At 35.2% G+C, this 24,998-nt stretch overlaps 1 protein-coding gene across 2 annotated transcripts in view; it reads right to left on the bottom strand.

Moving 5' to 3' along the window:
- Nucleotides 1-24,998, bottom strand: part of LOC309628702 (uncharacterized protein) — a 701,358-nt gene that overhangs the window by 20,338 nt on the left and 656,022 nt on the right. Inside the window, exon 6 of one of the 2 annotated variants that reach the window (XM_082391989.1) lies at nt 22,666-23,898. The exons of the other annotated variant lie outside the window; for it this stretch is intronic. Coding sequence (XP_082248115.1) covers nt 23,854-23,898 — 45 coding nt within the window. The 3' untranslated portion in view covers nt 22,666-23,853. Of the gene's footprint in view, nt 1-22,665; nt 23,899-24,998 lie in introns of those variants that run through there. 2 annotated transcript variants of the gene reach the window in all.

Below are 24,998 nucleotides of genomic sequence, written 5' to 3'. Positions count from 1 at the left end.
AGCTTTTATTGTGGCATTTTATTCTTTCTGAGAAGATTACAGTTGCTGGAGTCAATGGTGAGATCCAGATCATAGTGGTGGGACATCAGAGGCATTTGAGACCCTTATTATGGTGGTTATTTTAAAATAATGTTCATAAATTGTGAAATGCCAAATAAATCAAATACACACAAAAATGGAATTTGGTTATTACAGTGGATAGCCTATATGGCAAAATATTTTGCAGCCACTTAAGTATATTTTAGGAGAATTTTTAATGCTTTAGGAAATTGTTTATAATATTAAGTGAACAAAATAGGTAATAAAAGATATTTACAGGTCTTAATCATTTGTGTATACACACAAAATAACTTGAAAATATATACTAACATATCAACAGTGGTTATTTGTGGGTAGTAGGATTATGGGTTATCTTCATTTTCTCTTTTGTTCTTTACCATATTTTCTAAATGTTTTACAAAGAGCATGTAGCATTTTAGTAACAAAAAAGTCAAAGCAAAAAAATAAAATGAAAAAATTCTTATTAGAATTTCTTCTATTTCTCACTGTCTGAAGTCTCTCCAGGTTTAGTAACCTATGGATTCACTGTAAAATCTTTTTCTCAACCAAATATTCAATGTATGCCTGAAAGGCCTATTACAAATTTGACTGTCTTTGACTTGGTGATATAGCCTCAGCTCAACCCTCTCCATTTCTCATTGATGACCCTACAAAGCAACACTGTGTGCTTGGAGACCATCAGAAGTTTCAGTGCAGACTGAGCATATTCACTTACTTAATTGAATTATTTCTTCTTGATATAACCAGTAGAAACAGAAGAGCCAGGAATAAGAAAAGAGAGAGTGCTGAGAAAAATTAAGCAATCATTCCGCACATTTCATATGGAAAAAAAAGAAGAATGATTTGTTTCCTGAGAAAGGAGCAGCGTCCTGTACTGGAAGACTGTAAAGGAAACTTTGTGATTACAGATACTACGTAATCACTCAACAAGATCCGGAACCTGTTGTCACCTGTCATATGTCCAAAGCATATGCTATCCTCTCTGTTTCCATTTCTGCTTCTTTTTTCAAAAGGGTCTCACATAATAAAGAACTGAGCATCGAGAACATACACAGTTTACCTCAACAGTTTATATTTAAGGTGTGAAAAATAGTAGAAAACCAAGCAGGTAGCCATGGTTAAGAGAGTGAGAACAACTTGTTTGGGAAGCAGACAACTTACATCACAGTTGAAAGCAACAAAATGCCAGTTGTAACCTGCTGACAAAATAACAATGGCAGAAAAGAAAAAGCAAAACAAAACAAAAAAAGAATCTGGCTGTGTTAGTTAGAAATAGAGTAGCTTTTCTTGAGCAGAATTTATATTGATGGTGAACTTAAGGAAAAGAGTTAGTATACGTGCCAGACTGAAAATATAACTCAAAATATTATCTTCAATAATTGATAAATAAAAAATAGTCCTTATTTCACAATTGAACTTTTTCTTCTGCCACATTGTACTAGTTTTACAGAAAGTTAATCATCAGTAAATTGCCATTGCATATGATAGAAATTTTGAAAAGTTTCAAGAATCAGTACTTTATCTTGATAGTATTATCATATTCTCAAACTTTACTTCCTTACAGAAACCTTAAAAACTATGTACCTTTGACAAGGATTCCCCTTCCAGTCAGTTATTAATTCATTTATTCAACAAATATTTTTGTATACTTACAAGGTAATGGATATCATAATTGGCTCTGAAGACAAAGATGAAAAAATGGAAGTTTTTGTTGTGAACCCCAGTGTGGAAGAGGAGATCATGAAGTAAAAGATAATATTATGTTACCATATGCAAATACAAGGGTCAGAAAGAGGCGGTGGATTGTAGTGGCTAAGCACGTTGATTCAGAAGCCATCCTCCTGTGGTCAGGCCCTTTTTTTTATCACCCACTTCCAATTTGGGTACCTCTGGACTTAAACCACCTTTTGGTTTCCTCACCTATAAAATAGGAATAAAAATAATGCATCTGCCTATTATAATCTAAATGAGGCTTAAATTAATAAATATGATTCACGTATATGTAAACCAAGATATGTAAAGAACAGTGTCTGATATGGATTAAGCATTATGTGTATATTAGTTAATGCTATAAAACAAAACAAAACAAACCAAAAAAGAACAAAGTAGTAGTGGATGAAGAAAGGAGAGAATGCTTTTGGGAAGAATTTGTCAGGAAAAGATTAACATAGGAAGACTCTAAAGATGATTAGGGGAAGGAGCTTCAAGATGGCGGAAGAGAAAGATGCGAAGATCACCTTCTTCTCCACAAATACATCAGAAATACATCTAAATGTGGAACAACTCCTACAGAACACCTACTGAATGCCAGCAGAAGACCTCAGACCTCCCAAAAGGCAAGGAACTCCCCATGTACCTGGGTAGGGCAAAAGAAAAAAGAAAAAACAGAGACAAAAGAATAGGGACAGGACCTGCACCACTGGGAGGGAGCTGTGAAGGAGGAAATGTTTCCACACACTAGGAAGGCCCTTTGTGGGCAAAGACTGCGGGTGGTGGGGGGTGCTTCGGAGCCACGGAGGAGAACACAGCCACAGGGGTGCAGAGGGCAAAGCGGAGAGATTTCTGCACAGTGGATTGGTGCTGACCAGCACTCACCAGCCTGAGAGGCTTGTCTGCTCACCTGCCGGGGTGGGCAGGGGCTGGGAGCTGAGGCTCGGGCCTCGGAGGCCAGATACCAGGGAGAGGACTGGGGTTGGCTGCGTGAACACAGCCTGAAGGCCCTAGTGCGCCACAGCTATCCGGGAGGGAGTCTGGGAAAAAGTCTGGAACTGCCTAGGAGGCAAGAGACTATTGTTTCGGGGTGCACGAGGAGAGGGGATTCAGAGCACCGCCTAAACGAGTTCCAGAGACGGGCGCAAGCCGCGGCTATCAGTGCGGAACCCAGAGACTGGCATGAGATGCTAAGGCTGCCCGCCACTGCCATGGTCCTGTGATCCAGGGACAAGTTCCCCGGAAGAACACACGGTGCGACTCAGGCTGGTGCAATGTCATGCTGGCCTCTGCTGCTGCAGGTTTGCCCCGCATTCCATACCCCTTGCTCCCCCACGGCCTGAGTGAGCCAGAGACCCCTAATCACCTGCTACTTTAACCCTGTCCTGTCTGAGCGAAGAACAGACGCCATCAGGTGACCTACATGCAGAGGCGGGGCCAAATCCAAAGGTGACCCCCAGGAGCTGTGGGAACAAGGAAGAGAAAGGGAAATTTCTCCCAGCAGCCTCAAGAGCAGCCGATTAAATCTCCACAATCAACTTGATGTACCCTGCATCTGTGGAAAACCTGAATACACAACAAATCATCTCAAATTGAGGAGGTAGACTTTGGGAGCAAGACATATATATATTCTTTCCCTTTTTCTCTTTGTGTGAGTGTGTATGTGTATGCTTCTGTGTGTGATTTTCTCTGTATAGCTTTGCTTTTACCATTTGTCCTAGGGTTCTGTCCATCCGTTTTTTTTTTATTATTATTACTTTTTAAAAATCTTTTCTTAGTAATTATTTTTTATTTTAATAACTTTATTTATTCTATTTTACTTTACTTTATTTTATTTTATCTTCTTTCTTCTTTCTTTCTTTCTTTCTTTCTTTCTTTCTTTCTTTCTTTCTTTCTTTCTTTTTTTTCTCCCTTTTATTCTGAGCCATGCGGATGAAAGGCTCTTAGAGCTCCAGCCAAGCGTCATGGCTGTGCCTCTGAGGTGGGAGAGCCAAGTTCAGGACACTGGTTCACAAGAGACCTCCGAGCTCCATGTAATATCAACCGGTGAAAATCTCCCAGAGATCTCCATCTCAATGCCAAGACCCAGCTTCACTCAATGACCAGTAAGCTACAGTGCTAAACACCTTATGCCAAACAACTACCAAGACAGGAACACAATCCCATCCATTAGCAGAGAGGCTGCCTAAAATCATAAGGCCACAGACACCCCAAAACACACCACCAGACGTGGACCTGCCCACCAGAAAGACAAGATCCAGCCTCATCCACCAGAACACAGGTACTAGTCCCCTCCACCAGGAAGCCTACACAATCCACTGAACCAACCTTAGACACTGGGGACAGACACCAAAAACAACAGGAACTATGAACCTGCAGCCTGTGAAAAAGAGACCCCAAACGCAGTAAGTTAAGCAAAATGAGAAGACAGAGAAAGACACAGCAGATGAAGGAGCAAGGTAAAAACCCAGCAGACCAAACAAATGAAGAGGAAATAGGCAGTCTACCTGAAAAAGAATTCAGAATAATGATAGTAAAGATGATCCAAAATCTTGGAAACAGAATAGAGAAAATACAAGAAACGTTTAACAAGGGCGTAGAAGAACTAAAGAGCAAACAGTGATGAACAACACAATAAATGAAATTAAAAATTCTCTAGAAGGGAACAACAGCAGAATAACTGAGGTAGAAGAACGGATAAGTGACCTGGAAGATAAAATAGTGGAAATAACTACTGCAGAGCAGAATAAAGAAAAAGAATAAAAAGAACTGAGGACAGTCTCAGAGACATCTGAGGCAACATTAAACGCACCAACATTCGAACTATAGGGGTCCCTGGAAGAAATGGACACATTCTTAGAAAAGCACAACCTTCTGAGACTGAACCAGGAAGAAATAGAAAATATGAACACACCAATCACAAGCACTGAAATTGAGACTGTGATTAAAAACCTTCCAACAAACAAAAGCCCAGGACCAGATGGCTTCACAGGGGAATTCTATCAAACATTTAGAGAAGAGCTAACACCTATCCTTCTCAAACTCTTCCAAAATATAGCAGAGGTAGGAACACTCTCAAACTCATTCTACGAGGCCACCATCACCTTGCTACCAAAACCAGACAAAGATGTCACAAAGAAAGAAAACTACAGGCCAATATCACTGATGAACATAGATGCAAAAATCCTCAACAAAATACTAGCAAACAGAATCCAACAGCACATTAAAAGGATCATACACCATGATCAAGTGGGGTTTATTCCAGGAATGGAAGGATTCTTGAATATACACAAATCAATCAATGTGATACACCATATTAACAAATTGAAGGAGAAAAACCATATGATCATCTCAATAGATGCAGAGAAAGCTTTCGACAAAATTCAACCCATCTATGATAAAAACCCTCCCAAAAGTAGGCATAGAGGGAAGTTTCCTCAGTATAATAAAGGCCATATATGACAAACCCACAGCCAATAGCATCCTCAATGGTGAAAAACTGAAACCATTTCCACTAAGATCATGAACAAGGCAAGGTTGCCAACTCTCACCACTATTATTCAACATAGTTTTGGAAGTTTTAGCCACAGCAATCAGAGAAGAAAAAGAAATAAAAGGAATCCAAATTGGAAAGGAAGAAGTAAAGCTGTCACTGTTTGCAGATGACATGACACTATATAGAGAGAATCCTAAAGATGCTACCAGAAAACTACTAGAGCTAATCAATGAATTTGGTAAAGTAGCAGGATACAAAATTAATGCACAGAAATCTCTTGCATTCCTATACACTAATGATGAAAAATCTGAAAGTGAAAATAAGAAAACACTCCCATTTACCATTGCAACACAAAGAATAAAATATCTAGGAATAAACCTACCTAAGGAGACAAAAGACCTGTATGCAGAAAATTATAAGACACTGATGAAATAAATTAAAGATGATACAAATAGATGGAGAGATATACCATGTTCTTGGATTGGAAGAATCAACATTGTGAAAATGACTCTACTACCACAAGCAATCTACAGATTCAATGCAATCCCTATCAAACTACCACTGGCATTTTTCACAGAACTAGAACAAAAAATTTCACAATTTGTATGGAAACACAAAAGACCCCGAATACCCAAAGCAAACTTGAGAAAGAAAAACGGAGCTGGAGGAATCAGCCTCCCTGACTTCAGACTATACTGCAAAGCTACAGTAATCAAGACAGTATGGTACTGGCACAAAAACAGAAATATACATCAATGGAACAGGATAGAAAGCCCAGAGATAAACCCACGCACATATGGTCACCTTATCTTTGATAAAGGATGCAAGAATATACAGTGGAGAAAAGACAACCTCTTCAATAAGTAGTGCTGAGAAAACTGGACAGCTACATGTAAAAGTATGAAATTAGAACACTCCCTAACACCATACACAAAATAAACTCAAAATGGATTAAAGACCTAAATGTAAGTTCAGACACTATCAAATTCTTAGAGGAAAACATAGGTAGAACACTCTATGACATAAATCACAGCAAGATCCTTTCTGACCCACCTCCAGAGAAATGGAAATAAAAACAAAAATAAACAAATGGGACCTAATGAAACTTAAAAGCTTTTGCACAGCAAAGGAAACCATAAACAAGACGAAAAGACAACCCTCAGAATGGGAGAAAATATTTGCAAATGAAGCAACTGACAAAGGATTAATCTCCAAAATTTACAAGCAGCTCATGCAGTTCAATATCAAAAAATCAAACAACCCAATCCAAAACTGGGCAGAAGACCTAAATAGACATTTCTCCAAAGAAGATATACAGATTGCCAAGAAACACATGAAACGATCCTCAACATCATTAATCATTAGAGAAATGCAAATCAAAACTACAATGAGATATTATCTCACACCGGTCAGAATGGCCATCATCAAAAAATCTACAAACAATAAATGTAGAGAGGGTGTGGAGAAAAGGGAATGCTCTTGCACTGTTGGTGGGAATGTAAATTGATACAGCCACTTTGGAGAACAGTATGGAGTTCCTTAAAAAACTAAAAGTAGAACTACCATATGACCCAGCAATCCCACTACTGGGCATATACCCTGAGAAAACCATAATTCAAAAAGAGTCATGTACCAAAATGTTCATTGCAGCTCTATTTACAATAGCCAGGACATGGAAGCAACCTAAGTGTGCATCAACAGATGAATGGAGAAAGAAGATGTGGCACATATATACAATGGAATATTACTCAGCCATAAAAAGAAATGAAACTGAGTTATTTGTAGTGAGGTGGATGGACCTAGAGTCTGTCGTACAGAGTGAAGTAAGTCAGAAAGAGAAAAACAAATACCATATGCTAACACATATATATGGAATCTAAAAAATAAAAAAAGAAAGAAAGAAAATGGTCAGAAGAACCTAGGGGCAAGACGGGAATAAAGATGCAGACCTACTAGAGAATGGACTTGAGGATACGGGTAGGGGGAAGGGTAAGCTGGGACAAAGTGAGAGAGTGGCATGGACATATATACACTACCAAACATAAAATAGATATCTAGTGGGAAGCTGCCGCATAGCACAGGGAGATCAGCTTGGTGCTTTGTGACCACCTAGAGGGGTGGGATCAGGAGGGTGGGAAGGAGGGAGACGCAAGAGGGAAGAGAATTGGGAACATATGTATATGTATAACTGACTCATTTTGTTATAAAGCAGAAACTAACACACCATTGTAAAGCAATTATACTCCAATAAAGATGTTAAAAAATAAAAAATAAAGATGATTGGGAATGTTTAAGAATGAGAATCTGATCTAAAATTATTATATGTCATAGAAGTCATTTTTAAGCAACAACAAGAAAAAATACTAAATGCATACAAATTTTAAAGAAGTTTTAGTGGGTGGGGTGGATGTTTGTGTGGAGATCAAGCTTTTTTTACAGTATAATAAATGATAAATGCTAGAGAGCATGTGAAGAAAAGGGAACACTCTTACACTGTTGATAGGAATGTAAATTGGTGCAACCACTATGGAAAACAATATGGATGTTCCTCAAAAAACTAAAAATAAAGTTGCCATATGATCCAGCAATCCCACTCCTGGGCATATATCCATACAAAACTATAATACAAAAAGATACATGCACCCCCTGTGTTCATCGCAACACTATTTACAATAGCCAAGACATGGAAACAACCTAAATGTCCATCGACAGACGAATGGATAAAAAAGATGTGGTATATATATATATATATATATATATATATATATATATATATATATAAATATATATATATATATATATATATATACACACACCATGGGATATTACTTAGCCATTGAAAAGAATGAAATAATGCCATTTGCAGCAACATGGATGGACCTAGAGATTGTCATACTAAGCGAAGTAAGTCAGAAAGTGAAAGACAAATACCATATGATATCAATTATATGTGGAATCTAAAATATGACACAAATGAACATATCTACAAAACAAAAACAGACTCACAAATAGAGATAACAGACTTGTGGTTGCCAAGGAGGAGGTGAGGGAGGGAAGGATTGGGAATCTGGGATTAGCAGATGCAAACTATTATATATAAGATGGATAAACAACAAGGTCCTGCTGTATAGCACAGGGAACTATATTCAGTATCCTGTGATAAACCATAATGGAAAAGAATATGAGAAAGAATATATATGTATAACTGAGTCACTTTGCTGTACAGCAGAAATTAAACACAACATCGTAATTCAACTGTACTTCAATAAAATTAAAAATAAATTATTCTAGGCCATAAAAGTCAGTTTTAAGTAACAATGAGAAAAAAATACTAAAATGCATAAAAACTTTAAATTAGTTTTGGTGGGTGGGGTGGATATTTGAGTGAATATCAATTATTTTTTACAGCATACACAGCAGTGTATATTACAGCCGACTCTCATACTGGGAAAATCTAAGGCACAGGTTAATTAATTTTCACTACCCCTATCTTTATAATGAATTTCTACCCCGCCTCCAAACTTCAACTTTCTTAATTAATTTAATCAAATATTTTCAATGTTTCAGACACTTGACCAGTATCTAAGTAAATATACTCACTTTGCTTCTAAGTATGTCTGTGACTACTAATGAGTCCTCAAAAGAGTAGCCTACTGTTAGTAAATTGATAAGAATTGGCCCCAAAACGTCAAATGAAGATTATTACATTGAAAGTCCTTTGAGGGCTACTATTGTGTGTTTTTCATCTTAATAGTCCACTCCACAAACACAATGTGCTAGGTACTGTATTATGTGCATGTTAAGACAATAGTTGCTGGGTGAAACTGGAGCCAGACGTGGAATAGGTGTTAGAAAGAATAGTATAGGTTATAGTGTACTGCTCTTTGGAGTTATGTTGATAAGTTCCTTATATGTGTTTTACTACTGTTATCTTTGTTCAATTATTTCCAGTTATTTCATTGATTGTGGGATGGGGCATAGAAAACTAAAAGAGAATAGACCTTAATTTCGACCAACAGCTGGTGGTTACACATGTAATTAATGGGGAAGACTGTTTACTGGTATTTATTTTAGAACAGATCCCATCCCTGCCAAAGAAAATGGCAGTGCTGAAACTTCACATTTTCAAACAGCCAGTTCAATTGGCTCCCATGAACTTGTGGCGGTAATAAATTTACTTAATTTTTTATACTGCATATGTAAGAGTTGGAATTTATACAGGGAACAGAGTTTTATTTTCATTTGATAATAGTCCTCTGGTTTCGATACAGATTAAATGAAATCCATGGCATATACTCTGGGCTATGAAATTATATGTCTTTATATATATATTTAACATGTTTTTCCATACTGTTGAGGCATTTCAGTAGCCTAATAGATACCACAAGCTAGTCTAATGAACTCCGTGGGTGACTTCATGCCATAGTCTATGAAACTCTGACATTTTCATAATTAACCAAAGTCTGGGATCCAGTTCTAAGTTGGTCTTTTGCCCAAGCATGCAATTTGTGAATGTGATTAAGAAGCTGAATTTTATTTTTGAGCACTTGGCTTCAGTTCCTAGAAGCCATGCTACTGAAATCATTTTGTTTCTAAGCATTTCCTTGTGGAGGGTATAATTTCCATAAAACAGTATGTTTTTAGAGATATTTCAGTACAATAGTCTATATAATATGATTCTCTCTGTACAACATTCCCTTGCCTTTGCAGGGCTGGTTCTTCTTCATCTTCCAGATTTCAGCTTAAATATCACTTCCTAAGAGTCCTTTCCTGAGGGATCTATGTAGCTTCCACCAGAACATTATCTACCTCAAATTTTTTTAAACCATTGTAACATACCTACCATCTATGATGTCTATCATTAACATATTTTAAAGGCCCCAAATATATGGAAACTGTCAACTCCTATTATTGTTTTTCCTGTGTAATTCAGATAATTGTTTATTAACATTTTGAAGTTGTTTCTTTTTCCTGACTTTGTGGAAAATTATAAAAGAGTAATGAAAACAAAGCAAATTTGTTCCGATATTCTTGCCTGAATATATAAGGTCAAAGAACTTAAACAGCTAGCCATTTATTTACACTTAGTTATATATTGAAGTTTATAAGAAGATTTTCAACATAATAAATCTTCTTCAAAGTCCCTGATAGTATTTTTTTAAGTACTACTCTCTTCCCTAATGACTCGTCCCTTGAGACTCCTTAAATTGATTATTGATACCATCTTCTACCACTTCTGAGCATGGTGTGGAATTCTTTCTGTCTCAATCCACCACTCTGTAAGTCACCATACATATCTGTATATATTTATGTGTACATAAACATCTATCATATCTGTGATACCTGTGATAAGTACTTATTTATACCTATTTATTTGTAATTATCTATCTATCATATATTTGTCTACCTATGTGTCCATTTTCCTTTACATTTAAAATAGATAACCAACAAGGACCTACTGTATAGCACAAGGTATATTCTGCTCAATATTCTGTAATAATCTACATGGAAAATAATCTGAAAAAAGAATGGATATATGTATATGTATAACTGAATCACTTTGCTGTATACCTGAAACTAACACAACATTGTTAATCAACTATGTTCCAATATAAAATAAAAATTTTAAATAAAATAAAATAAAATTCTAATCAGTTCCTTCCTTTCCATCTTTACCATCTTTGCCACTTCTTGGATTCAGGTCAATTTTTTGGTCCAAGATACTGAATTCAACCTCTTGTGTTGCCCCCTCCATTTCATTCTACCATTACAGAGGGATTTTTTTCTAAAAGTGTATCTCTTCTGCCTAAATTCCCTCTATGGCTCCTGAATGTCTTTAAGATAAAAACTAACATCTTAGGACCATGTATACACAATTCTTCATGATGTTGCCTTTGCTACTTTTCAGTTTTATCTTTTCCTTCTCCCCACTCTGAGCTTAAATATAAAAATGTAGAACTGCTTGTAATACCTGAAAGTACTCTTCTTTTCTGTGTCTCTGGAATATTTGTGCATTTGTTGTGCACTTTCTCTCTGAAATAATCTCAGTGCTTTACTTATCCCAGTTAACTACTGTGTGACCTTCAAAATTTGGCTGAGCTATAGTTTCATCTAAAATGAGTTTTCAGTCCTCTCATTTCAGGTAACTGCTTCCTATTTCCATAGTGTTGTGACTATCTCTGTCAGTATTTATTACTGTATATTTATTGCTTTTTTTTCTGCCTCTTACACAAGGCTATGAGCTTAAGAGAAGGATTATGTTTTTATATAAATCTCTGGTATATAGCATAGTGTGTAGCCTAAAATTTATGCTCAACATTGTATATGAATGAAGAAAATAGTTATGGAACCAAGAACATTGGCTTCTATTTGAAAAAAAATTCTGCAACTGGGAAAAGGAGATATAAAAGTGATTAATACATAAAATTTTGCCTCAGGTTCTACTTACTGTGTTTCAGGAAATGATCTAAGTGTTTTTCATTGTGGCTGCATTTGGGCAGTGCAATTATCCCAAGAGATGAATACTATTATTACCCATTTTCATATCAGGACATTGAGACACAGAGGAGTTTATTTACCTAAGGTCATACATTTTCTTAGCCTGGGTTCCTCTGAAAGCACAGTCTGAGGCAAAGAGTTATGTGCTAAAATTTTATTAGATAATGCAAAACCAGGAACACAGGAATTAGGAAAAAGGGACTGAGACTGGGAAAGAGAGAATCAATATAAGAATATAAGGTAGCATTACTGAGTTGATTGGCTGGGTTTCTCAGGACATCTTCTGAGAGGCTTTATATTGAATGCATCTCAGGACTGTCTATGCATTGAAGAAGAGGAAGGGGGAGAATTATTCACGGGTTCATGTGTCCCATCGGTCAAATGTTTTTCCCACATTTATTTCTGGATGGGGCAAGCACAGGATCCCCTGGCACTGTAGGTCTTTTCATAAACAGGAATGCACCAGAGGAGGGCACTGCAGGGGAGAGACTCTAAGTAGAGTTGATTTGCTTCCCTCTGAAGCCATTTGAAGCCCACGTGTAGACTGTTACAGCAACAATGGTTAGGATGGAGTGGCAGCCAAAGGCCCTGTAGAAGGTATGGCTGGAAGGATCTGCAAAGGTATGTAAGAAAAATCTGATATGTCTCTATGGTAAATGGTGAAACCCTAATTCAAGTACTGGCAGTCTGAATCTAGATCCTATTGTCAGTGTTACCCTTCAGCCTGGGCAACAGTGGCCCTTGCCCAGTGCTTTGGCAGGACGTATGTCACAGAGACACACACAAAATAAAATTATTAAAGAAAATGTGGATGCCTCTGTTTCTGAAACAGCACTACCACAATCCAAAACACCTGCTCTCTTGACTGTATACTGCTTAGGCTGCAGGAAAATGCTTCTGCACATTTTTTGCTCTGTATCCTATATCCAAACCCATTATTGTCAGTGACTGGGCTGCTGACATAGAAGACAGACACTGACTCAAAGTACGGGAAGGATGTGATCAGCTGAAACACGTAGGTGAAGGGAAAAGACAAAAAATTGCCAAATGCTTCTCTCAGATAGCATGATTGCAACAAATTCTTACCTAAAAAAATATCATTTTTCAGTGTTCCAATTTGTAGTATGGGGGTTTTCAAGAAGGAGCATGATATTTGCAATAGTTGTATGTGATACGTAAAGTTATTCTCTATGTGGCCATCTGGATTGCTACTGAATGTTAGAATAATGAATGGTTTTATTTTTATAAAATAATTTAGTAGGACTCAATTCATTTTTGTAATCAAAGTATATTTGACTTACAATATTACATTAGTTTAAGGTGTATGACATAGTAATTCAATATTTTTATAAATTATACTCCAAAGTTACTAAAAATATAGACTGTATAAAAGTTTAAAAATTCAGTTGTATATAAAATCTAGATTTTAAATTATATTTGTCCAGTATAATTTGTTTTGCCTATAACTTTAGTAGATAATACTGAATGTTTTAGAGGAAAATATAACTTTCTGAGGCCTGTATGAAGGACAATTTAATTAATTTAATTTAATTTTTACATTTGTTTCAATGTATATTTCTTGATGAAAATAACTCAAGTATTATGAACTCTGAATATAATTAAATGTAATTATTTTAGTTCTTTACATCATTAGATGTCATTAGAACACAAATCATGTAAAAATCTTGGTAATAATAGCATAATTCATGATTTTTCTGAAAGGCACAAATAAATTTATGGGATACAATTATAATAAATTATGAATTATATATGTTTACTTTATACTTACCCAGATATCCTTAGTCAATCAACAGACCCAATCATACAAAAACCAAATATAACTTTCAAATATTTAGATATAGTGTATGTGTGCCCTTATTTGCACTCATGCCCCAGACTTCACAAATAGTAGGGGTGGTTTTGCCCATGTTTATAATAAATGCCTATACTCTGCTCTACCATACTTCTCTCCACTCCACTCAGGTAAAGTACATTACTCCACTCTACTCCTTCACTACACAGCCTCTGTATTGTTTCAGGGATTGGGCCAATTGAGCAATTCATTCCAGTTAAACAGTGGTTACTAAATTGACAAACCGAAGACATCATTTTAGCCCTGTTAAACTATTGGTAGTGTGTTTAACTAGATAATGTTTAACCATCCATATGCAAATATGAAAACAATTATAGATGACAAGGACTAAATATTCCAACTCATAGTACAGTACACCATAAAGCTTTTAGCTATTGAGAAAAGTCTTATTCAAATAACAGCCATCTCCTAGACTCCACACAGAATTTTATTTGTCTTCTTAATTCCTCCTGCTAGAGAAACCCTGCTTTTCCTCTTGCCTAACTGAGTGAATAACTCAGGTAAATTGCCTGATGCTATAAATTTCATAGAGCATTTGCTTATTATCTTATTTCTGTATAAGACAAAATGCTTTGTGGACTTGTAGAAATTTTATTGGGTAGTGCTAAAAACATTCTTAAAAGATTGTAGTTTTACTGCTTTTTACATATTCTCTTTTGAATGGATTTCCAATAAGGGGCTTCTGAGGAGACAGAGGTAATAAAATATTATACCATTTTTACCTCAAATGCTACCCCATCTCTGCTTTTCCCTGTTGAAGTCATAGGCTCTGGGCAGTACTTTTCAAAGCCACACTGTTGATTTGTTACTTAGCTGTTGTTTTTATGTCTGTTTCCTCCATAATTATAATTTTGGCATGTTGTGTTCAATAAAAATTGGAAGATTATAAAATATTTCATTCTTCATCTCCCTGTAAAGTCCAAAGGAGAAGATATAGCTGCTATACAACTAACTTGAGACAGCACTCTTACAGTTATAAGCCCATCTTAAACCACAAAGTAACTTAAATGTGTTTTTGTTTTTCTCAACAACTATATTTTCATCTCTTGAATGTCTCATAGAAATCTCCCATGACGTAAATGTAGATGTTTTGTATTTCAATATGGTAAAGATCTTTTTGTTTTTCATCTTTTATATGTAAAAATAAAACAAAACCTCCCCATTTCATCTTGGTTCTTGCAAAACAATTGATTATTCAAAAACTCTATCTTCACTTACAGGTTATCAATTTCTTGTAACATGTTCTAAGTTAAATTCAGAAATATAGATTACAGGTTTTAATATAGTCTCTGAGGTTTTCTACCAGAAATTTAGTATAGTTAGCTCCATTTCCATGAGATAGCAAAGCCACTCATAGGTCACAGTACTTTAAGAGTAATCCAAATATTCAATCTCAAGTATTCATACAAATGAGACAAAGTATTGGCATCATAATTAAATATTTATAAAAAATCTGCTCTGCTTTTTGTGGGGCACAGATGTATTCTCAGTGTTAAATGCTGACATGGGAGGGAATCAGTTGTCTAGGCATGACAGATTTCTCAATGCCAAGCAGCTCCATGGTCCCAGAAGATGTTCTTATGAACTTGACCTGAGTCAAATGACATAAGCAGGACAGCTGGGAGGACAAAGCACACTGGTGAAGGCAGGGAATCCCTCACCCTTCTGGCCGAGTTAGTTCTATAACTTGTATTTGCTACTACAATTATTTGAAATTGATTACGAAGTCATGACATCCAGACAACATATTTCTTACAAAATCATGTTTGGTGCCAGAGACCTAGACAAATTTCCTGTTTCGAGACATATTAAAGCTCATAATCATGATGATTTGTGACACTCATTTCCCTCCCCAAGCTACAAATAATCAGGATATTTGGCCTAGAATAAGAACTTTTCAAAGTAAATTAAATAATTTCTTTGGAAAATTTTAGAGCAGTGAAAGTTGTGTGTGTGTGTGTGTGTGTGTGTGTATTGTTGTTGCTGAGGCTGCTTCTCTATATATCTCATTTATTTTTAGGTTATAAAACAGCTTAACCTCTAAGATTAATATTTACCTAAAATAGCTATTATTGGAATTATCTAAAGTAACCTCTTTATCCATGGGGAAAATACTGCTTACAAACAGGTTGTAGTTATATGTCTTAGAAATGGATTTTTCTTCACAGAACACATTTTATTTTGAGAGCTGAACTTCTCCTACTAAGGTCAGACAGCTTTTAATATCAAGTGATGGAATTAAATGGATGTGAAATATTTGGAATGCAAGTTGATATTTTAAAAATTGCAAATGAAAATATTGTAGAAGATACAGCTAAAATCAGAATGTTTTACTGAACTCAGAAGTAAAGGGTAGGCAATGTAGAGTGTGAAAACTTGAAACAATATGTTTCTAGGGCTAAAGAGCAGTTTTATTTAAAGGAGTTTGTGGAATATGGCAATTTACTCAACTGTGGTAGATTATTCCTGTTGTGGTTTTTAATGTATGAGAAATGTAAACTGTTTCATAATCCAGACTACATGGAACATCCCAGAATCTCTATCCATTCCATCAAACATCATGAGTACTTGCTACACTGAAAACATCCACCAAATAACCGCTTCTCTCCCTCTGAGACTTGCATACAGTAAATCCTTCTGCTTTTAGGGCCTTTTCCTCATTCTTTTTTCAGTCTAGAAAACTCCTTCTCATCCAGCAACAGCCAACTCCAAAATCACCATTATCTGAAGCCTGCCTTGACTTATCTAGGGAAAGTAAATTCATACTTCCATTAATCAACTATTTACAATTATTTACTTACAGATATGAGTTTAATTATTGGAAACCCCAAACCTCAATGTCAAACCATGTATTCCATAACTGCAGAGAGTTTGTGTTCTTTTCTATATCCTCAAAACTTTCACACTATATTTCTATGTAATAGGTAATTGAACCACATTTGTTGACTCATTGCTGTGCCTCTATACACATTCTGTCTCTCCATCATGTATTTCTTGGTCTGTGTCTCCCACTCTCCTCTCTCCTTCTCTAGATTTCCATCCACACCTTCATCCATGCTACCACAGGATGTGACTTTTAGTTCACCAACTCATATTAAGATATTCACTTGAAAGACTTTTTTGAAAATCAGTTACAAAATTCTGTTATCTAGTTTACTTTTTGAGGTTGCAAATGAGACAGTTAAAAAAGACAAGTGATAAACTTATTCTTTAAGATGATATCATCTAAACCACACCGAGATAAATATTTTGCAATATTTATTCTAGGGGGCAGAAGGTGCATCAATCTAAAGGTGCCATGGAGCTGCTGAACTTCCACTCTCTTCCTCTAAAATATCCAGAATGCCATCAATTGATGCCTGAGACCCTCAGACCCCCCCAAAGACAACTGAGAGTACACATGTCAATTTGTACATTAAATTTCTGTAAAACTAGACTTCCTTCTTTTTAATTTTAATATAAAATAAATATAAAGGAAAGTTTTATTTTATTTGTTATATCACATTGAAGACTGTTAGTTGAAAAAATTTCTCTTTTAATATCTATATTATGCTCTACAAAGAATTGTATAGGGCTTGTGTTGAAAACACCCTATACTAAAATATGGAAGAGCATTCAGAGCAAACACAAATTTTCCCAGTGATTTTTTTTTTTTTTTACTCTCTTGTGGTTACTATTTTTTAAACAGCTTTATTTGAGATATTCATCTACCATACAACTCATCAAAGTGTACAATTTGATGGTTTTTAGTATATTCGCAGTTGTTCGACCATCATCATAATCAATTTCAGAACATTATCTTCATTCCACAAATATCCTGTACCTACTAACATCCACTCCCCATTTTCCCTCAACTCCTCCTCTCCCCTGTCCCAGCCCTAGGCAACCACTAATCTATAGTCTCTTTCTAGTTGCCTGTTCTGGATATTCCATATAAATGGAATCATAAACCATGTGGTCTTTAGTGAGCTTCTTTCAGTTAACATGTTTTCAAGGTTCATCCATATTGTAACACGTATCTGTACTCCATTTCTTTTTATAGCCTAAGAGTATTCCATTGTATGGATATATCCCATGTTATTTTTGCATCAGTTGATAGACATTTGGGTCCCTTAAACTTTTTAGCAATTATAAATAATGTTTTTATGAACATTCATGTACAGGTATTTGTATGGACATATGTTTTCATTTCTTTTGGGTATATACCTGAGTGGAATTACTGGGTTATATGGTAACTATGTTTAACCTTTGGAGGAACTGTCAAACTACCATTTTTTTTTTTACATTTTTTTCCCACCAGCAATCTATAAAAGTTTCTTCAGATCCTCACCAACAATTGTTATTATTTTCTTTTTGATTATAGTCATCCTCGTGAGTGTGAAGTGATAGCTCATCTTGTTTTGATTTGTGTTTTCTTGATGGCTAATGATGTTGAGTATCGTTTCATTTGCTAATTGCCCATTAGTGTATCTTCTTTAGAAAAATCTCTATTTAGACACTTCGCTCACTTTTAATTTTGGTTATCTTTTTATTATTGAGTTGTAAGCATTCTTTGTGTATCATAGTTGAGTACCTTAACATATATATGATTTGCAAAATTTCTCCTATTCTATGGATTGTCATCTTTCTTCTTTGATAATGTCCTTCAAAGCACAAAAGTTTTTACTTTTGATGATATCCAATTTATCAATATTTTTCTTTTGATGCTTGTGCTTTTGGTATCATATTTAAGAAACCATTTTCTAATCCAAAGTCAAAAATTTCTATGCCTAGGTTTTCTTCTAAGAGTTTTACAGTGTTAGTTTTGATAGTTAGGTCTTTGATACATTTTGAATTAATTTTTTATATATGGGGTGAGTTCTATTTGTTTTAAAATGTGCAGAATGATAAAAAAAAAATGTATTTGGTCTTTGTTCCTGGTTTCTGACACATAGCTCCTAAAATTCTTGAAATCTCCTGAGTGACAGGAGTGTCTTTTGTATGCTAATAATATCACTGATGACTAGGGCTCCTGGATATCTTCAGGATTGGGCTGGTCTCCAGAAAGACCAAAGCATGATTAGAGACTTGGAACTTTCAGCCTCACTTCACAACTTTCAGGAAAGGGAAGGGGTTAGAGATTGAGTTCAATCACTAATGATTGATGATTTATTCAATCATGCCTACATTATGAAACCTCACGGGGTTCAGAGAATTTGGGGGTTGGTGACACATTGATGTGCTTTGGAATGTCATGTGCCTTCAGAGAACATGGAAGTTCCATGCACCCACCTTACTCACCTGTACGTTGCCTAATGCATCTCTTCCATTTAGCTATTTCTGAGTTGCATCCTTTATAACATACCAGTGAACATAAGTAAAGTGTTTTCCTGAGTTATGTGAGTTGTTCTAGCAAATTACCAAACTTAAGGATGGGGCTTAAGTTTATTTATTTATTTACTTATTTATTTATTTATTGCTGGTTGGTGAGACGTACAAGTGGGCCCTGGAATTTGTGTCTGGTGTCTGAAGTGGGGGCAGTCTTGTAGGCTTAAGCCCTTAAGTAGTGGGGACTGTGCTAATTCCAGATAGTGAGTGTCAGAATTAAATTGAATTGTTGGCTACTCAGCTATGTTGGCAAATCAAAGATTCACAGAATTGCAATGCTGTTTTGACTGTTATTAGAAACCTTCCTCCCTTCTCTCTCTTTCTCACTAACATAAACTAAGTACCATGGTAGAAACAGTAATGCTTAACAAAATCCATTTGCTCTCCTATGCTTCCTAGCCCCAATGCAATTAAGGGTTAATGGATCATTGAGCAGCTCAGGCAGTGAAAATCTCACCTACGATTCTCCAGTCTCTCTTTCCTGCTGCTGAGACTTCAGAAGATATTTTTGAGATGTCATACTGGCCATCAGGTCAGTCCCTGAGTTATTATGTGGCATAGAGGCCTCTGCTGATCTATGTTAGATATATAGCATGAACAATGAATACACTTCTATTGTGTTAAACCATAGTTTTTGTTTTGTTTGTTTTGGCTACCACAGAATATCATAGCCTATCCTAACATAGGTCCTTCTATTAATAATTTTCCATTAGCTCTTCAACTCTTAAGAGGTAGAATAATTTTCATGGAGTAATTTGGTGAAACTGCTTGCCTCTGCTTATTTAACAGAATGACCTTAAGAGTATAATTTTTAGATTACAAAATGTCTTACATGAGTTAGCATAATTTTTCTTCATAGTATTCCTGAGTTAAGCGGAGTTGTATTAATAGTCACACTTTAAAGATAAGGATACCAGGGTTTAAAATGGTTAAGGAAATTAATCACTTAACATTGCATGCCTAGCCAGCAGCAGATTTGTCTTTTTCCTTCTGGTCAGTACACTTTCTGCAATCCTGAGCTTTCAAGACTTCTAGGGCCTTTCTTTCTATTGTTTACTCATAATTGTCTATGTTTCTGGATAAAATGAATATTTCATGCTGTTTGACAATTTAGCATATTTCAAATAAATAATACATTCAATAACAATATCAGTCCAACAGATAATGATTAGATTTTTCCTCAAGCTTTTTTTCAAAGGTTATGTATACATAAAACATTAAAGAATCAAGTGTGATCACGGGCCATAGCTTGGCTACCATCATTCAAGGTAGCTTTATAGAAATTTTATTTTTTGTAATTTTATTTCTTGTAGTGTTCTTATCTGGCTTTGGTATCAGGGTAATGATGGCCTTGTAAAATGAGTTTGGAAGTGTTCCCTCCTCTTTGGTTTTTTGGAAGAATTTGAGGATTGGGTTAATTCTTCTTTAAATATTTCAAAGAATTCACCACTGAAGCGATCTGTTCCTGGGCTTTTTGTTGTTGTTGTTAGGAGGTGTTTGATTACTCATTCAATCTCCTTATTATTGGTCTGTTCGGATTTTCTACTTCTTCATGATTCAGTCTTGGTAGGTTGTATGTTTTTAGAAATTAATCCATCCTTTTCTTATCCAATTTGTTGGCATATAATTGTTCATAATAGTCTCATATAGTCCTTTGTATTTCTGTGATCTTCAGTTGTAAGATCTCCTTTTTCATTTCTAATTTTATTTATTTGCGTTTTCTCTCTTTTCTTCTTAGTCTCTTTTGACAAAGGTTTGTCAATTTTACTGATCTTTTCAAAAAACCAACTCTTAGTTTCATTGATTTTTTTCTATTGTTTTCTAGTCTCTATTTCATTTATTTTTGCTCTAACATTCATTATTTTCTTCCTTCTTCTCACTTGGGGCTTTATTTGTTTTTTTCCAGTTTCTTGAGGTGTAATCTTAGGTTGTTTATTTGAGATCTTTCTTTTTTCTTAATGTGGGTATTTATCACTATAAAATTCCTTCTTAGAACTGCTTTTGCTGCATCCCACAAGTTTTGGTGGGATCCTGTGTTTCCAAGAAATAAAAGGCATTCAAATTGTAAAGGGAGAAATAAAATTGTCTCTGTTTGCAGATGACATAATCTTATATATAGAAAACTCTAAAGACTGCACCCCAAAGCTGATAAAACTAATAAACAAATTCAGTAAATTTACAGGATACAAAATCAACATGCAAAAAACAGTTGTGTTTCCACACACACAAACAACGAACTATCTGGAAAACAAATGAAGAAGACAATCCCATCTACAATGAGGAAGTGATGATCAAGGGGTACAAAGTTTCAGTCATGCAAGATAAATATGTCCTGGAGACATACTAAATAGCCTAGTGCCTATAGCTAACAGTACTGTGTTGTATACTTAAAATTTGCTAAGAGAGTAGGTCTTATGTTGTGTTCTTATCACACACACACACACACACACAAAATAATAATAATAAAGGAGGTGGGAGGAAACTTTGGGAGATGATGGGTATGTTTATGGCCTTGATAGTGGTGATGGCTTCGCAGGTGTATACTTATCTCCAAATCCACCAAGTTGTAAACCTTAAATATGTACAGCTTTTTACATGTTGATCATACCTCAATAAAGTGGTTTAAAAAATAAATTATGCAGTTTAATAATTCTAGTAAATATTACATTACACTTAAACTTTGCTACAGCAAAGCTCATTGGGTATGGCGCCTTATCATCTCCAGGCAAAACTGTGACATAAATTATCAAGACTGTGTTCTTTTATAAAGATTGCATGACAGCAACATTGAGATGAATTTATGGAAAAAAGTTTTGTATGGTAACGCCTTACTATAGCACTACTGCGTAAGACATGGGTTTTTCTTACCCATCCATTGACCCAAATGGTGAAGAAAACAAAATGTAATTAGTTTGAGGCATTCCTTTCTAGAAGGTTGAGTATTCATGGTGTGGTTGTAAAATTTTGTGTCATCATACAATATCTGAAGGACTGAACTCCTTATAAAATATTAAATATTGATAATATTAAATCTAATTTGTAAAGTCTTTTTCTTCCTTTCCAAAGATACATATGCACAATAGTTTATATACTTCACTGTTCTGAGATTTATTCAATACTGAGGTGCCACGTGATGGCAATCAGTGCTCCTCTGGCAAAGGGATTTCCAGGCAAGGAGGTGAATGGGTTTGACAATTCTCTTACTTAATGGACTAAGAAAATGCAATCACAAGCCTAACACTTGAAAACATAAGTGTGATGTATTGTGTCCAAAAACTATGTACAGTGAGATGTTAATAGTTTGGGACTCAGTGAATTAAATAATGCATCTCTACTGAACTGCTTCTCAGAATGTTTAATGTGCTAATGTGTGTTTTGAATTTATCCAAAGAAGATGAAATGTCTTTAATGCCAAAAATGTCTTTAATGTTGTTTAGCAATAAAAACTTATCTTTGTGGAATTTATTTTGAAGGAATGTGATTTGAGGAATATAAGTATATTTAATATAACTCTGAGCTAGGAGTAAGAATGCTTTAGATCCTTATTAGCTCTGAAGCCTGGGCAAGCTATTTGATTTCTGGACTTCAGTTAATAATACTCCTGCCTGTGTCATGAGGAGGGCTAAGGAGACCACAAGATCCAGGGAGTTAGGACTGTCCATAGCCATCATTATATGCCTATCACCAAACAGTACAATAAATATTTATTGAACATTTCAATAAAACAGCATATTTATATGCATAATACACATACATAACTGGATAATTATCAAGCACTTGACAAATATAAAATATTATTTCATAATATTAGAATGACTCATCTTAACCAAACATAATTTCTAAAGTTTTATGTCTGCCATTGTAATTTTGGGTGACTCAGGATTTTTTTTCCTATTGTGTAGAGTCATATAATTAGCCATGTATAATGAATATTATTAGTATCAAACATTGCCTCAGTAATAATCTTGGAAGGAGAACAGTAGTAGTATGTAAAAAAAATGAAGGAAATGAATGATAGGAGGAGAATTATATTATAGAATGCTATTAGCATTGATCCTGTTTAGTTTTTACATAATTTCTGTTTGGCTCAAGAATAATTACTACAGAAAATGAGATGAAACATTTCTGTGGCATAACATGTTACTGACAGTGACATAACTATTTTAAGTTACTAAAAATGAATTGAGATGGTGACAGTAACAAAGCTTAGAGTAAAAAGAGTGTCAGGCCTGGGATTTTTTCTCATATGGCTTTTCATTAGAATAACTCTTCATGCTTTTATCACTTCCTTCACTGCTACTCTGTCCTCTTCTACTAGTGACTTATGAATTTATTTGCACTGTTAGATATCTCACACAATATTTATTTTAATAATCTTGACTTGAAATCTTGTTTCAATTTTTTAAAAAAGAAAAATTTATGAAAAAAATGACCTCTAAGGCCCTACATTTTGAACAAAGCATTTGAACCAGTTAGAAGATTTTCGTAGATTCATCACTTCAACCTCAGTAGAACTGCCAGCCAGGTAGTGTATATGATGTTCCCAAGAAATTTTTTATTTTAACCAAATCATTGACTGTATCTATTACCAATTCAGAAGCAGGTTTGTGAGGGCAGCATGTATTTATTCCAGATATAAATCCCTGAAGAAATCGGCCATATGTGCATTATACCCACAGGGATGTAATTGACTGATAATTTGTACAGAAAGAAACAAAAAAAGTGTTTTTGAAAGTGAGAACACAAATTAACACCTGATTTCAAAGATACACTTACATTTCTTTACTTCACATAAATTATAATTCATGAGAACGGAAACTGAATATTCCAGAGAAGAGGAAAAATAATATCACATTGTTTTTTTCTGGTCCAAAGCCGAAGTAGACTTGTGCAGCTGTGGAAAAAAAAAAAAAAGGCGTTCAAAGACTCTCAACAGGCATGCTTCAATAAGATATCCTACTGTTCCAGAAAATGTCTCAACAGAAAGGTCAATTTTTAAGAAATCATTCAAAGGAATAAACCAAACTTAAAAGAAATTTGTCTGGGATCCTAGGTAACCTTCCTTCACCCCTTCTGAGTTGATTCTGTTTCATGTCAGAGACACACCAGACAAGTGGATGTGAAAGGAAAGGGCGATTCGAGCCTTATTGGCTGATCCATGACAGCCATTCTTAGTAATGTTTCCTCCATTGTCAACACTTCAAATAGAAACTATAATATGGATATTGCCAGTGAGAGATTTGGAAAATGTACCACAGCAATAATTTACCCCCTCTCACCGACCACTCTTCCCCCGCCCCCCCCCCCACCGAAAGTACATCAGAGCTTATCAAGAGACTGTAAGAGAATTTTTAGGCAAATTAAGAGTCCCCTCCCTGCCTCAAGAAGGAGGGGGTATGGGGATATATGTATACGTATAGCTGATTCACTTTGTTATACAGCAGAAACTAACACAACATTGTAAAGCAATTATACTACAACAAAGATGTTAAAAAACAAAAAGAGTCTCCTCCCTGCCTCATTGTTACCTTATTCAGTGGCATCCTGGCATTTCACAACAAAGCCTTTGATGATAAGTTTTGATGGATAAGTTTTGATGATGAATTTTGATGGAGCATTCCAACTCCAGAAAGTATGTTAGGGAATTTTAAACAGAAGCTATTTACTCTTAAGTTTTCAGTAGATTCAGGATTTTCTTTGAATATTCTACCGTCGACAGGTGCCACAGGTAACAAACTAGAATTGTGTGTTGGTTTTAAAATGTTAAGAGAAAAGGAAAGACAATTTTTCTCCATATAGCAATAGTGTGCCTCAAAAGAAAATGCATAATTTCGACTCTTAAGTCACTGCTATTTCTGCCACATCATGCTTCCCAGTACCACCGTGATGATTTTTCTCTACACTATTATAAATACTGGAAATTTGCCATATTCTTTGCTCTTTTGGTTCATTGAACTATGAGCTTTAAATGCACTATTTAATATACAGTGATAA

This window comes from Balaenoptera borealis (genome assembly GCF_965194805.1).
Source record: "Balaenoptera borealis genome assembly, chromosome: 5".
NCBI classification, from domain to species: Eukaryota; Metazoa; Chordata; class Mammalia; order Artiodactyla; family Balaenopteridae; genus Balaenoptera; species Balaenoptera borealis.
This window is presented reverse-complemented; position numbering and strand designations above follow the sequence as displayed.